At 38.7% G+C, this 16,255-nt stretch overlaps 1 protein-coding gene across 2 annotated transcripts; it reads right to left on the bottom strand.

Annotated features, from left to right (window-relative positions):
* Window positions 1-1,300: 1,300 nt before the first annotated feature.
* LOC149043895 (uncharacterized) lies at window positions 1,301-15,427 on the bottom strand. Of its 2 annotated transcripts, XM_089208972.1 has the most exons (16): window positions 15,238-15,427; window positions 11,644-12,033; window positions 10,579-10,944; window positions 9,809-10,075; window positions 9,164-9,400; window positions 8,576-8,676; window positions 8,404-8,459; window positions 7,880-8,088; window positions 7,238-7,405; window positions 6,387-6,417; window positions 5,692-5,852; window positions 4,713-4,986; window positions 4,154-4,317; window positions 3,736-3,906; window positions 3,218-3,324; window positions 1,301-2,623 (listed from the first exon to the last, which is right to left on the bottom strand). In XM_089208972.1, exons 1-16 carry the CDS (start codon window positions 15,332-15,334, stop codon window positions 2,453-2,455), a joined length of 2,970 nt encoding a protein of 989 aa, XP_089065098.1. In that variant the 5' UTR covers window positions 15,335-15,427; the 3' UTR covers window positions 1,301-2,452. The 2 variants fall into 2 exon arrangements, with proteins under 2 accessions (XP_089065098.1, XP_089065099.1); XM_089208973.1 differs by lacking the exon at window positions 11,644-12,033 and having other exon boundaries at window positions 15,238-15,412.
* Window positions 15,428-16,255: the final 828 nt, after the last annotated feature.

Here is a 16,255-nt window from a genome sequence, read left to right as displayed (position 1 = left end):
TTGCCCAAAAAGGTCAAAGTCCGGGTGGAATGTTAGAATAGAAAAAGGGAGACTTAAAGCTGAAAAATAAAAAATCAAAAGAAAAAGGGGAAGACAGTTTCTAGCATACTTCTTCTCTCAGTATTTGCTCATCTTCTCATGATCAAAGATTTTAAATTCCGTTCTGTACATTTGAGACACGCAGAATCTCCAATTACGTATACAGGCTTGTCATACCTTGCGTTAGCCCGGCACTGTCCAGTTGTTTATTAAAGAAATACTTATACAAGATTTTGTATAAGTATCCAAAAGTTTCCTTTTTCCCTCACTATTAACTTGTTTTGGGTCGCACTGACGAGAGAAACTGCCTCCAGAGCGCACCACGCCTAGAAAAGGCACCGAATGCTCGCGACCTGCCATTTTTAGGCTTTTAATCACTATACTCTATACCATTCTAATTACATAAATTTTGCTTCACTCTTTCCTTTAATCACTGAATCTGACTTACTGATAAAATCTCCTCATCTCTTACTTACTTCGGGAAACTCTGGTCGACCGATTCATAACTCTGAACGATCACTCTCTCTGTATGATTCTCACCGACCACTCACTCTTACGTACACACGTTGGTATTCACTATCCGTGGGTGAGTGGGCATGCTGGCCAAATGACCTTAAAACATTAAAAATTTGACTTCAGAACACTAACCCTAAGACTTTTACAAGCATCTAACAAAGAACAACAACTTACTTAATGCTTCCAATCAACCGGATAAATCTCTAACTGCGTCAGCCAAAACAAGAACTTTATGATAAGTGTGATTCCTTACTGTTTTATTTGGAATTATACTTGCGTAAAGCAAATTGTGGCGTGGCTCAAAGCCCAATTTTGTAATGAATCTAGTCGTTTGATCAAATGGGTGCAATTTTACTACAAGGCGTCAAAACCGAAGCGAGTCAACCTGCGGAACCTCACTTGGCCAGCGTGATCTAAAGCTCTTGCATGAAATTGAGGTGGTCCAAAATGACGTCGATAAGCTGAAACGGTCTGGCTTCGGATCGATACCTGCGGGATATCATGAAACCTGTGACACTGAAAAAGAACATGAATGGTATGCGTTCTCTACGTAGAACACAACAAGGCTGTCGCAATCAGGAAACTTATCGCGATAACTTGAACCCAAATAACTTCATATTTTGAATTCAAATTGCATCGAAATACTAGAGATAAACAAATGACTTAATCATACTGAACTACGTCCCTCCCTCATATCACTTTTCTAGAGGATTAAGGGGTTATTAATAAGAGTCTGGTGACAACATTTTTACTCTGAATATTTCATTTCTATTATTAAAATTTATAGCCCTTTTTCGAACTGATCAAAAATAAAGATTTCCTATTAAGCAATATAATCTCATAAAATTACCTATGGTTATCTCTAACTGATAGTGTGATTGAAACAAACTTCAGCAGCAGCTGACAGAATATTACTGAGGCATTTGCCTTCGAACGCTTCCTATCAAAATTATGTATACCAAAAGTGAAGAATGTATCCATCATCATAACAACATGGAGGTGAATAAACTGTTTCAATACATACTGCTTCTACTTAATAGTAGCAAAACGGATAACAAAAAAAAAACCCTTGGTCGAATTTCTCTCAATTGCTCCCTACTCACCACGGCCTCCAAAGCCTGATACTAACTGCCAAAAGAAAGAAACGCTCTACAAAATTAAGTTAATCACTTCTCTACTATTAACATACAGTGCACCAAAATTCGAGTCAAATTGTTCGAGAAACAATATTTGGAAGCTTCTTTTTAATATTGACAACCGAGAGAATAAGAATGTGTCTTTTAATGAAACCGAAAATTCCATAAATTGATGGACTTAATGAATGTTACCTTTTCTTCAGTTGTTGGTTTCCTTCTTAATTGTATATTTTGATGTTGTTACGCATTTATGTGCGACACAAAGCATTTTTCACAAATATAAACATTTTAACTTACGGAAAGGTCAAAATGCATTGTATCCCCTTGGTTGAAAAATGTGATACCCCAAAGCCGCTGTATTCGTCTGTGTAACGGCAAACACTCGGAATGTTTAGCGGTAACCAGCACTTAGCCATTCTACGAAATTCACCGTTCACTTACGTGGGATATATTGGCAAGCAATATTCCCACGGTAACTCTATTGTACGTAAGTATGTCTAAGTTTACTGTTAAGTCTTTTTTGAATTTCGTTAGATCTTCGTTAGATCGGGCCAGTTGAGTGAATCAGGTCCAAAGATGGAATTTTAAGGCTGGCCATGTGGACGTAAGTTGTCTTCCTTGAATGAAGTCATTCTGCAGCTCTGAAAGCTATGTACTCAGATGGGCTCATAGCTGTTATTGATACTTGTATGGAAGTTAATTAGATGTCTTGGGTTCAAAGCAACAACAGTGACCTGTTTGGAAGGCAGATTGCCGCGCCATCAGACCACGTAGGTGATGTAGCTTGCATCCGATGATTCCCTACTGTGAGTCTGGGACCCAACGGGCTTCGACTGGTTTGGAAGTGTTTCTGGTTTTATGTCGTGCGAGTCTTGTGAAGTTCGTGATAGTGTATCTGGTCTCACAAGTTCTCCACGGACATTCCTATATGGCTGCAGTATTAGAGGGAAAAAGATCGGAATTTATGACAAAAACATGTCAACAATAATTAAGCAAATTTATGCGATATCCTACCACAACAAAAGAACAAGGGTTACTTTGACCTGGAGTGTTAGGACTCAATTGTTCGGATACAATTTAGGTGATAGGATCTAGAAAAACCTTGAAAGCATTACAAGAGGCGTTTCCCTTCACGAGGATAACAGGGCTGAACAATTATCATCCCCAACTATTTCTTTATGATACGCGCAGAAAAGAAAATTGGTGTTCCTTTCCTCCATACACTCCATGTTTCATAAACTGATTTTTACAAAGGTAAGTATGTCTCCTCTGGTCCATAGAATAGAGAAGCTTGCCGGCTAAACGCAAGATTTTGCGCAGTGGGTGAAGGAAAGAAATAGAATTTTCTCTTCTTGTTTGGCTGGTATATCATAAACATCAGAGCATCGTATGTCAAAGCTATGTCGTTTTTTACGAGAGAATCGTCTCTATGTTTGATCAACTTCAAAGTACATGATTATTTTGGAGTATGTGGAGTAAAAGTTAACTTCGGAAATGAAGAAACTATCTTATTCCATGAACTTTACCAGTTTACTCCGCTCCGGCTGATAACGTACAGCACCGCTTGAACTGTTCCGTGGACGTTTTTCCAAAGTGAAATTAAGAGGTGATGAAGGCTCTGATTTTTCATTTTCTGCGTGGAAATAACACTAGATGTTAGTAAACTTTTCAGTTGTCAAGGCTAAAGGAAGAACAATAACACTTAGTTATCACACACTGTGTCTTTGTAGTTGCAAAGTCGGAAGTATGACTGCAAATGTGGATCGTTCCTTAATGGAAAAATTTCACTTTTGTGTCATATGTGACCATGATATCAAACGACGTCTTTATAACACTGACCCTTGTTGGTCAAGAGCCCTCACGCGACCACGGAAGGCTCCAGAAAAGAACAGATAGGCCATGGAAAAGATTTTTTAAGTTATAACACCACAGCTCGAGGTTATCATATGATATTTCTTGACGCAGGAAATATACTCTCGAACTTCTCTCCCTTTTTTTTTTAGTTCTTTAGTCGACCCCGTAGATTTAGCACTTGGTTACCTACCTGTATCATCTTTTTGGGGCGTTTGGCGGTTGCTAGGTAACATTTCAATGGGGATTATTAAGTTTCTTGGCCCCTCACTTGTAGATGCATTAGCGGGGCCATCAAGATCCAAGTTGCCAGGATTATGTAGAATTGGTCCTTTAGCAGATTTGTCCTTCGCTTTGAAAGGGTCTAGCGATAAAAAAGAGTAGGTGGAAACGATCATGAACATCTTAAATTCTTTAAGGAAGATTTGTAAGTAAGACGACCCAAGTAAAAAGTGGGTAAAATAAGCAACACCAGGCAGAGGGAAATGTTTGATGCATTCGAGAAGACGTCTGCCATACACCTTTGAGTAGTAGGCTCTCCTTCCAGCACTATTAAAATGTTTAATTTTCAATTTAATCTTACTTTTTTTTTTAGTTTCAATTCATCTTACCAAAAACCGATTCAAGGGATGCAGGACTTTGTTTATCCAACTTCTTTTTCTTGTCTGGCATGGCATATATCGCCGTTGGATCAAGAGGTCCTTTGTCTTTGTCACTTCTATGTCCGTCTTGATTAGACCTCATTTCACTTGGTGCTACACTGGCTTCTTCCGCCCTGTGTACAATATGACAATCATAATTCGACATATGCATTAGGGATTCCAAGAGATGATAGACGTTGTCCTAACGTCTGTGAAGGAAAATTGGAAGATCATTGGGATGGTATGTTCTAAAATTGATGGGAGTCTCGGTGATAGCAGATTGGCTTACGTAGCTACAGCCTACCACAGCCCTGTGGAGCACATCACAAGAGAGCATGAAAAAGCGGAGTACAGCTGACCTGAGCAAACACAACAGAACACAGCAAAGCATAACAAAGCACTGCAAAGCACAGCGTGGAAGAATGAAGCCACTCACTGCGACGCAAAAAATTGAGTGGTCTTAGAAAAGAGAGTTGAATAGAGGTACTTATACAGAGTACGTGAATGTAGTACATGGTGATACAGAAACCTGTCTTCCGGGGGACTTTTCCGTCGCTTCTGCCTGCCGCCTGTGGATGTACTCGGCCTTGGTTCAGTCATCATTATTCGATCTTTCTGTTTCGAGGCTTCCTCATAAGAGGGTGGTCTGTGGTAGGAGGGAAGTGTGCTGCAATCTCTCTGTGGTCCTCTCGCTAGATATGTGGAGGTCACATCAAGCTCTCCTGTACTTTCCGTAAGACGGTCATTTTTGGGGAGACGGGGGCCTGATTTTAGCAGCATTTCACCTTGTGGTTGATCTGAATCTAAGATTGACAAAAAGGTGGTGGGGAGGGGGGGAGAGAGAAAGAAAACAGAGAAATTTATAACTGCTTGCGAATTTGATATTTAGCAAAAACCAGATTCGACTGTAAAAGAGTATTTACACCATGATGCATTATTTGTACATAAAGAATTTTAATCTATTTTCTAAATTGACAACCTCGTGGGAAAGAAAGAAAAGAAATATAGTGTCGAGATGGCAGCAACAAGAGCCGTCTGTTTACGCGAATGGTTGATCAGGCAAACCAATTTTTCCGTTTACATTAGGCACGTTAGTAACGCTTAAAAAAACCCAAGAGAATCAAAAGGTTGGGGTTCAAAGTATGGTCTGTGTCAATGTGTTGTATTTTAAGGTAAGACACGTACTTCACGCGGTACCCCTCTCCAGGCAGTTGTCTACATAACAACACAGGATAACCGGTGAATAGTCAGAGAAACCAGACGAAATATTGGGTAAAGGGGATAACTTCAACGAGCTAACATCCCATCCACAGAAAGCAGCCAACAAACCGGCTAACTTCACGCTTTAGGAACCGGAATAAAGTATGGCTGCGATTTAAGTTATGTTCCTATGAAAACACTTTACATTAATTACAGCCACATTCAACTTTACCAAGAAAACTCTGTACGGTTAGCCTTATAAGGCATCATATGGATCAAGAATGTTGGCTTAAGTCTAAGTTCTCTACCGTCTGGTTGGTATCCATAGTTGACACTGGAATCTCTCTTCCTGTCCCTTCTATCGACTGAATTCTGGGAATAAGTGGACGCAGCAATGAATGGATCATCCTCAATAGATTCCCTGCTAGAGCTAGGCTTGTCAGAATGGTGGGGGCCATTCTTTACGTACCTAAACAAAAAAAGAAAAAAGAAACGGACGAATGAATAAAGCGAATCACAAAAACTGGAGAATGTGTTTGACTCCAACAAAAAGGCTCTCTCCAGTATCAAATAGCTACAATCACAGATGTCAAACATTGCCTTCCGCCAACGTCAATTTGCATGAAGTAAATGATGTATAACAAAGTAACCTCAAGAGTGTTCTTATCAGCGTGAGATCCTCCTCACCAAATGAAATTCGCCTTTGAAAGTGGGAAATTTACCCTTCAACGCCGCCAATGTCACTCTAGCTAAGCGACCTGGTCGTACTTTTCATCTCTTAGTGATCCGTTTGATCGCTTATTTGGAGCTACACAAACGTAATCAGTTGTTGATTGCGAGCCAAACGTTGTAATTACCGCAATTTGGTGCGTCTGTTAGTGAATTAATAAAACTAGTCGATCAAACCCGGTAACCAATTTTACCTTACCTGTAAAAAGCGAAAGCAGATTTGACAGCGCTCTTTCGCATGAAAAGTATCACAACAGAAAAAAGTAAAATTTACCTCGAAGTAGTCGACATGTCAACGGCTTCATCTTGAAAGAAAGCAAAAAGAAATGTATAAGTATTTGTTAATATGACATGCCCGTTACTATCATCAGATTAAACTATGTTACATCGTAAACTCGAAGAAATTATTCATAATAAAAAAGAGGTCTGAAAGTAATTAGCATGAAGCTCATGTGGTCGTGGAGTATCAGCAAAGGGGAACCATCTCTCGTATTGTCACCCAAAGTAAAGAGAAAACCAGGCACAAACTTAAGTCGCGTTTCTCTTAGCTTTTGATATAATCGACACCAACTTGATTTATACAAGTACATTGGACATGTATGTTCAACGTCGAGGAAAGCAGCTTTGACCGGGTAGCGGCTTTTACTTTCACATGAACCTTCGGGGTAGGGGGGGGGGGGGTGGGAGATGATAATTAAAAAGGTTTCAAAATCGCGGGAAATGAAACGATAGTGGTGTCAGTGTTACACTAATAGTAATACTTATTATATACTCAACAAAATATCGCGTTTCTGATTGGTCAATGATGAATGCATAAATAGGTTATAGAGTGCAATAGAGGTTATAGAGTGCAATACGGAGAAGTTGCCATGGAAACACCGGGGAAGCGCCAAATTTGAACACCAAATTATAAAAAAATCGAGAATATAATAAATAAAAAATCGTATGAACCTGCTCGTGCATTTCGTGATTTATGGTCACTCGTGATGTTTTGAAAGTTCTCAAATTGCACTCGCCTACGGCTCGTGCAATTTTGAGAACTTTCAAAACATCACTCGTGCCCATAAATCACGAAATGCACTCGCGTTCATACGATTTCCTATACTTATAGAGTGATTTTCTTACCTCCGGAGCCCTTCTTCTTCTTCTGAGTTTTACTGATCCAACAAAGTAAGAAAATAACGACAAAGAGGAGGACAAGACCAGAAGCACCAGCTATAACAGCAATCATCCAATCTTTAAGACCTTGGTTATCCCCGCTCTGAGCAGGGAGTTCGGAAGGTACAGCGGATGCTGAGGAAAGGAAGTAATGTAAATGTAACTAATGTAAAGCTGAGGCATTCAATTTAATGCAAGCACAAACAAGTTTAAATTCACTGGCTAGCGAATGTAAAGAGTCACGAGTCGCAAATCACAATGCTGAAAAAGGTTAAGTAGCCAAAGCTTTCAGCAGTTTTTCATGTTTTCTACTTTTAACATTACTATATCTGACAGAAGAAAAAAAAAATCGTTCATCATGTAGTGGTTTTTAAAATTGATATTGTTGGCCACACTTCGGAATATCCTGGCAAATATAATTACGTCAGGAGCTTGCCTTACCAACGAATCGATTCCCCTCCGGAGACAATAGTGGCATCGATTTATCTATACTTGTAAGTTATCAACTTTAAAAGGTGATTAATAAAATTATAACACACCACATCTTACAGCAACTAATAATGTCCTGGACTGGTCCTAGTCATATCCTCGCTTTTCATTCCTACTTACATGCATTTTCAGTAGTTTTTGTGCCATACGTTGAGCTGTTGGGTCCTTCAGTTGGCCTTCCGGGTCGCCAACCTACTATTTCTGAAGCTTTCACACCCAACTCTTTCAGCCCTCCATTCTCTGCAGAATCTTTTAGCATTGAAAGCACCTTCTCCTCTTTAACAGAGGAATTGAACTTCAAGGCCAAATCAACAATCACGCTACCACACCTAGGAGGGTCAGAACAAAAACAAGAATTTAAAAACAGGTCTACTTATAAGAACAGCTGTAAATCCTAAGACTTTCTAGTATCTCAGGGTAACTGGCTGCAAACCTTAGGCCCCTTTCTCGTGCATCCTCAATGCAATAAGTTCAACAGAGGACTGAAAAATAACCTGCACACATTTCGTAAAGAGTAGGGTAGGAATTCCAGCTATTGTAATACATCATGTTTTTGCCTAAGTCACAGTAAATCCACAGCAACATCTTTCTAAATACATAAAAAGGACAGATTACCCAGGTAATAATTCATTTCGACTACATACCTGTAATTTGTTAATTCTGTGCTCCTGTATCCTTCATTTTTAAATAGGTCTTCGATCTACAGGAAACGATAGCAAAATTATACAGTGCGAATCCCATATCCACATCATCACCGTTCTGCTGAATAAAGGTATCTATTTACGTGTGTGGTGGTGTCACATGCCTAATAGTTACCTTTTGTTCGAGGTTCTTCCACAACACGGATTCAGATAAATTTTCATTAGGACACTGTTCACTGATGAAAAGTGTCACATTTATCACATTGCCTGCTATAACTGTTTGATAAAACAAACAAGCAACATTAGTTTAAAGCTGTGTTATGCTACTGGAGGCGACACAGCGGCAACAATGGAAGTCAAGTGAGGTCTTTCTCAAAGAAAATAAGCGGGAAAATTAAGACACCGAGTTAACAACTATGTCAGCTATTTCAGTCTTGCTGAGCCTCGTCAGCATGGTATGGCTAGCATGATGACTTATGGGTTTCCACAAAGAAAGATATGACTGATTATGACCCCGTGAAATCTTAATCATTTCATAATATTAGCTATTCCAGTGCTTGGCTGAGTATGATTCAACTTTCCTTGAATATATATAATTACTTGCAGGTGATGATCAGGTTTAAATACATGTAGGAACAAGTTGCATTCAGTGATCGTTTGCTATACCAAAGGAGATCTGTGAAGTTGTTATTAAATTTTCATAAAGGAAGCTATGTAAAAATTCCTCATAACTCTAAGTTAGCATCGCTTAATTAAAACTTACCAACTTTGGTCTCTCTTGTATCATTACCCAAAACATTTGCCACATTGCAAGAGTACACAGCGTCGTTAAGAGCGTTGGAAACAGTAAGTGTGCTCTCATGACATGCTTGGGTCTTTGAATCACAAGGGAACCACGTGTAAGCAGGCGGAGGATTTCCTTCGGCTTCGCAGTGAAGACGCACACTTCCTTGTACTGCAACGTGATGTTCGCTAGCGAGTTTAACAACCTTAGCAGAATCTAAGTAACAAAAACAAGCAGAGAAGAGTAAAAATAATCCACTTCAGCTAGCGTCTGCTGTTAGGATGAATTACCGACGCTGATTAACTTTTGTAGTAAACAAGATCACAGTAAAACTGGCCGAACATTTGCCATATTCCTTTCACCTATCTTTGACGAGCAACTTTTCAGTTTCTGTATATGTCGTCGAAACGTCAGTCCTTGACGCTGACAACAGTACTTTTCACAAATGCTTTCACCCGGTCAAGAGGTTTTTGAAGTACCTTATTGAAGATATTTATCACTCATACTTCTTGAACGTCAACCGAGGCATTTTTTGGTTTACCAGTTGTTTTGGGAGACGGAAAAATAATGGGAATTAAAATTCTCAATGCTAATCAAAGCGGTGACAAGGTATGATACACCTACAGGTAACATTGACTTTTATCAGCCGCCACACTGGATTTCCAATTCCATTGTTAGCTGTACAGTTGTATAAACCAGAAGCAGTTCTGTTAATTTTTGTTAAATTCCAATGGGTTCCATGATGCAGCAATTTACTATCGTTACTATTTTCAAGCACTTTGGTCCACGTTATGTTTGGGGTTGGATTACCAAATGCTTGACATAACAGTTGAAGATAAGATCCTTCTTGCACAGTTTGGTGGTCGCTAACATTGGCCATGCTCGCCGCATCTGAAAATAAATCACATTTTACTAGGTAGAAAAAGTAGAGAGAGAACGACTAAACTATCGTTTAAGTCAAATCCACACGTTGCGACCGCGCTTATTTAACACAAAAATTAAAGAACACCATACGAGAAAGTTATATAACAAGCTGTCTGGCAAAAGCTACGTATATATATAATGATCCTAAATTGACAGCGACAAGTATCACCCAAAATGTAGACGTTGTCACTTTCTGCAGGAGGAAGACAAAGAATTGAGCAACGACGACAACAAAAAAATGAATGCAGAAAAGAATCGACAGTAACGATAATGATGTCGATGACCTTTACGATAATAACGAAGCAAAAAGGATAACGATAATCACAATCACAATAATGATGATCCATCCCAATGAAGTTGCAACTTACGTTAGTTATGATACGCATTATACTGAGTAAAAAAACACCTTAGTTTTAAAGATATAGGCCACATCTTACATGACCAAACACAGCTTTTGTTTGTTTGCTTACAATGTACTGTGAGCTCCATGATGCTGGAGAGCGTGTTAAATTCGTTGATGTCCTCCCTGAGGGTTTTAACATCAAATCTATATCTTCCTCTGTCTGATCTTTTCAATCCAACAATTGTTATAGACGCCATAGTATCTTGTATATAATCCACATGAAATCGAGGTCTATAAGCTGTATGTACGATTGGTGCAGTATTTAACACTTTCTCTGCAATGGTTTTTTCCCTGCTGCTAAGATTAGTAAATTCTGCTCCTCGAAATGACGACGCTAGGCCAAGTGTTTTCATATAGGTCCACCGAAGGGTGAGGTTGTGACGTTCAACAGCAACAACAGATAACGGTCGCTCCACCCAATTCAGATGTCGTTCTGGCAAAAAAAAACCCAAAATCGTCAATTCTAAATCAATTTAAACCGCCATTCTTCCCATACATCAGACTATTGCACCTTTAAAGCGAAAATTGCACATGGTTCTACTTTTAATGTGACGTACACTCCCACTTGAGACTCTTTGACTCTTTGACTCTTTGACTCTTTGTATTATCTCTCTAAAGGAGATAATACAAAGACCATTGCCTTACCGGCGTGGTTATAAGAATGTTCTAAAGCTGGTTTTTGGGTTTTGCTGTTTTGCATAGTTTTGGGGCACTTGGGGTCATTTTAAGAAAAATTGGGCGCTTTTTCTGTCAACTTTCTCAGACATGCGAACAGCTGTGCGTGCTATAACTGTAGCTTGCTGATCACTCCGGGTAACTCTAGACCCCATAACATTTTGGTGGGGCTACCAGCTACTGTAACTATAAAGGGTCTTGACTGTAGATCAAAAATAGGAAATCCTTCCAAAGCTCGACACTGGGTTTGAAAGTTGGGTCATGGTAATAGTATATCTTGGGACAGATTGAATACAGAGGGGAAGTACGGATACCAAAACCAGACATTTTTATCAAAGAGACACAGTTGGGATGGTTGGTAAATTAAACAATAAAAAGTAACGAGAGTGATTTAAGACTGCAGTTTTACACAATGCGTCGGATGCAATAAGATGGATATCACCGAACTGACACTTACTTGTAAAATTCACGAGAATACTATAGGTCCAAGAGTTACTTTGCGTGGAGAGCTTGCATTGGAAAATCGCTCGTTCATCCTCAGTCACTTTTTTTAATATCAGGGTGGCCACATTACTATCGCTGATATTAAATCGCGTCCTGTAATTATTTTTGTTATATATCACAATGTCATTGTCAGCATGGTATATAACTCCAATGTCATTCGAGCTGCTGCCATCATTGATGGAAAAAGTTGTTGTCTTCAGATCTGAACCTTCTGACAAAGTGTAATTCCAACTGAGATGTATGTGGGTGCTGCCCTTCAATACTTGAATATCAACTGTTCTGATGTCATTTGAATCCGTTTGGGTCCAACTTGGGGCTGGTTTTGTCCACAGTACTGTAGTGGCTACAACATTTTGAAGTAAGACATAATCCTTTTAATTTATCATACAGAGAAGAGTAACGGTTACCCTCCTTAGAGGGTAACCATATTATTATCCCTTTCACACCCAAGATCTCATAAGGACTGAATTCTCCTTATTGTTTGCCTTACGTCAGTTTGGAAAATTGAATTTTGGATCAATTAAGGAGAAGGAGAAATTCTGTCTTAATCACTCATGAGAGTTAAAGTGTAAACACACTTCCTTTTTCAATTGACCTGTTTACAAAGCAACTTGAAGTAATCCCAATGCTATGCTTCCCAAGCTGACAGATACAATAACGGTTATGGCAGTGCCAAGGGAGCCCTCTTTTCCCTCTAAGTACTCGTTTTTCCTGTCTCAGCTGCACGAACGTAAAATTGACATTAACAGTAAGAGTGTTCCCACCAATATAACTTTTCACTCACTCCAAATTTTGTTTATCCTGAACTAAGAGGTAACTGTTCTTTGAAGAATGGACTTAAACTGAATAACCCTATATCACTTATTTTTGCAAAATATTCGATCACTTCTAGTTACTTTTGTTAAAATATTCGTTCGCTACATTTCTAGAATGGTGTAGTTTGATTTCCATGAATCTTGTGTTAGCAGAGGGGTGGTAAAATTATTGATCTCTAAACTGCTTCCTTTTTGTAAGCCAAAGTAGCAGCCACTTTTAAGATATTACGTAATATCACTGCACGCCCAAAAAATTTTATCTACCATTTTGAGAACTTTATACAATATGACTTCTTACCAAAAGCCCCCACCCCTTCCCCCCAATAAGAGATGTCCTTGTCAGTCCAGCAATTGTTTTTCAATTTCAAAAATAAAAAAATTCACAAATTTAAGTTGAAAATTATCGTAAGAGTGAAGGAAAATATGAAGCCGTTACTGAAAGAACGTTTAAAGACGGGCAGGGGTTAAAGAATAAAACACTTAAGAAAACATTCATTAGCAGGAAGACTAATTTTGCCCTTAGAGGAGAAGAAGGAAAAGAAAAAACCAACTTTCTCGTTTGTAACGATAGCTTAGTAATTTTAGAATTTTTAGTAGAGAGAAGAATGATTTGTGATAAGAAGTTGAGGATGTTGTTCCTTCCATTTTTCTTTCAAGTTGAATATAACTGAAACTATGCTTTACAAATAAAAGCGACGACATCGTATTCAACTTGTATGAAACTAAAGAGGTACGGCAAGAATCACGACGGCAAGTTATTCGACGTTTATCGCGTGCGATTATCTCAGACTGCGAGAGGTGTCGATCGAGGGGCAATCAGTAAGATCTAGAACACTTTAACAACGACAAAGAGCCTTTCATAAATGGGAAATTAAAATAGCCGGTTTTTCTTGATTAGGCACACTTAGAGGGTGACGTTGCAAAAATTAATATATCTATGAATTAAAAATAAAGCCATTTTCTGGCAGAAAAAAGCCCTCGCAATATGTTTGCGTTATTAAGAGCATTCCAGAGCCTTTCTTGTCTTTTGCCCTCGGGATGTCCAAGGAGTTAAAAAATATAAAATAACAACAATAGAAAAATGAACTGAGGCTCTGAATATTCGAAAGAAGGAAAACTTTTCGTAGAGACAGCTTACGTTCTCTTTTGGTTTTTAGTACAAAGGGCAATTCAGTTCCTTGTGCCTGTCTGAAGTTCTTATCAGTTTGATCAAGAACAGCCTCGGATCTTTTCAAATTTAACAATAAAGGCAGACACATTAAAACATTGCTAGCGGCATTGCTTTTGCATTTCACATTTGTGACACAGCGCCAAACCAAACACTCCGGATATTAATGTGGTCGACGTGAAGACGCCAGAGAACTAAATTATTTATTTCTGACCACAATGATTCTAAGAATTAATTATTAAGTTTACACCTCCAATTACGCAGGAAACCTCAAACAATAATATTTAGCTGTTATCAACACATTGTTGTCGATCTCTTAAAAGCCAATGAACCATTTCCGCCTGTAAGCCTCCCTTAGGCGAGTGCTAAATGAAAGCACGTTACGTAGTCAATTCTCTTCTGCGTAACATCAAAAAAGTTAAAAATAGTAAAAGAAAACTAAAACTCATGTTAGGCTCATTTAGCATTTGCAGTGCTGAGCACGGAAAAGCTGCAGTTGACAACAAAGCTTACCTCTATTTTTGGTAACAATTTAACACTAACTCTAAGCAGAACCTCAGTATAAACAAACATTAACAAATGTGAAAGCGTTAGCAAACATTGGAGTTCATCTTTCAAAATCGCGAGCGATGCTATGGATTTAGAGTACATATCATCTTACGCACAATAACAATTCGCCCAATAGAAGAAAGGGAAATTGACAGATCACAGAAACCATAATCGTGTTCAAGCTAAAAGCATGACAACAATCACGCGTAACATAACATCAGTCACGCAAGACTCAACAACCCAATGTGTATATTCGTTTTTCCTTTTCGAGCTTCAATCTTTCCAGACAGCGGATTGTGTCATATTTTGGTCGTAAAATTTAAACATAATAACAGTTCTACGCCTATCTTCGCCTTATTTATGTCTACATCCACAGATGGCATCCTAATTTGCACAAAGGAACCTGGAATGTTTCGACGAAATTGTCGTCATTTCGAATCATTGATCAAGTTGATCACTAAGAGTAATATATCAATCTACGGCTCCTAGCCCCTTTGCTTAAGTTTTCTCGGTTTCCTTATTCCGTTAAATAAAACAGATTATCTCCTTGTGAGTCAGTGTTATATTTTAACTAAACAAAAACATGACTTTCACGGGTGAAATCCGATAACATAAATACAAAGCCAGCCAGCCTTTATGACTCAACGATCATACAATTAAAGGAAAAAGCGTCTTATATGTGAGCTAGTTTTCTTCTGCTTTGAAGAATGTAATTGTTATCAAAATATATTGGACCTTGCATTAAGACATCCTCAGTGTTTCGACAGAATCTATCTCCCCATGATAAGTCGAAAACTATGAATCGCAAATGCATGTGATCTACGAATATTTACGATCTTATGTATGAATCAAGTACACAAGATGAGAATTATATGCTTTACACCGTCTCAACAGCCATACGCTCGCGACCCTGTTTGGAGCATGATCCCCGCTGATATCAAAGCTACATCACAAAAACTTACAGATACGAAAACCATGTAAGTGATAAACAAGGCATTGAAAGCCTTAAGCTTACCGACAAACTGTCGATGAAGAATCAGCCAGAGAAATATTCCACCAAACCTTGTTAATCCAATTTTGTTAAGAGCCGAAGTTATGTTAACCGAGGCCATGTTCTACAACAAACGCATACAAGACGACATATCACTTTCAATGGCGTGCAACGTATCACATTTTACTTTTACAACAGCTTAGCTGCCAGGCAACCGTCAGCGTCAAGCGAGTAGGCGCGCGTGGCCTGTCAAAGGTGCTGGGTCGGTGGCTTGTGAGCGATGCTTGGTGGTTTCCATGTGAAAGGGCTAAATCTCCGCTACTTTTCGTTCGCACACGTTTTCCTTCATCTTAACAAAATAAAAGCCTGGCAAAATTTAAAAAGTGTGTCCAAATCATAGGAAACCAAAATAAACCGCTATGAAAAGATGTGTTCCATCTAACTGATACCTACTTGTAAAGTTCAGGAAAATCCTGTAGGTCCAAGAGTTTCTTAGCGTGGAGAGCTAGCACTGGAATATCGTTTGTTCATCTTCAGTCACTTTTTAAACTATCAGGGTGGCCTCATCACTTCTATTGATATTAAATAGCGTCTTTTAATTATTTCTATCATGTATCACAATGTTATCGCCAGGATGGCATATAACTCCTAGATCATTCCAGCCGGTGCCATCATTGATGGAAAAGGTAGTTGTATTTAGAGAACTTTTGATTGTCGTTCTGAACCATCCAACAAAGTGTAATTGGCTTTTTCTCCTCCTAGTTACGCTTTACACATACGTTTCCATATCCCATTAAAACAGATTATCTTGATAGAAAAAAAGTGTTAAGACACGTTAGGTAATTTAACCGAAAGAAGAAGGCATGTAGTTCTGACGAGGACTGACATGAAGTAATGAACTAGGTTTTTGTTTTATCTATTTAAAGTTATCGATATGGACAAAGGATCTAGGCCAAGGGAAAGAAATCTCAACCTCCTTTACGACAACCGCGCCTCAAAGATTTCCACACAAAGGACGCTACAGCATAAACACAGATACATT

The sequence above is a fragment of the Pocillopora damicornis genome, chromosome 6 (assembly GCF_964200805.1).
Source record: "Pocillopora damicornis chromosome 6, jaPocDami1.2, whole genome shotgun sequence".
Lineage (NCBI taxonomy): Eukaryota > Metazoa > Cnidaria > Anthozoa > Scleractinia > Pocilloporidae > Pocillopora > Pocillopora damicornis.
This window is presented reverse-complemented; position numbering and strand designations above follow the sequence as displayed.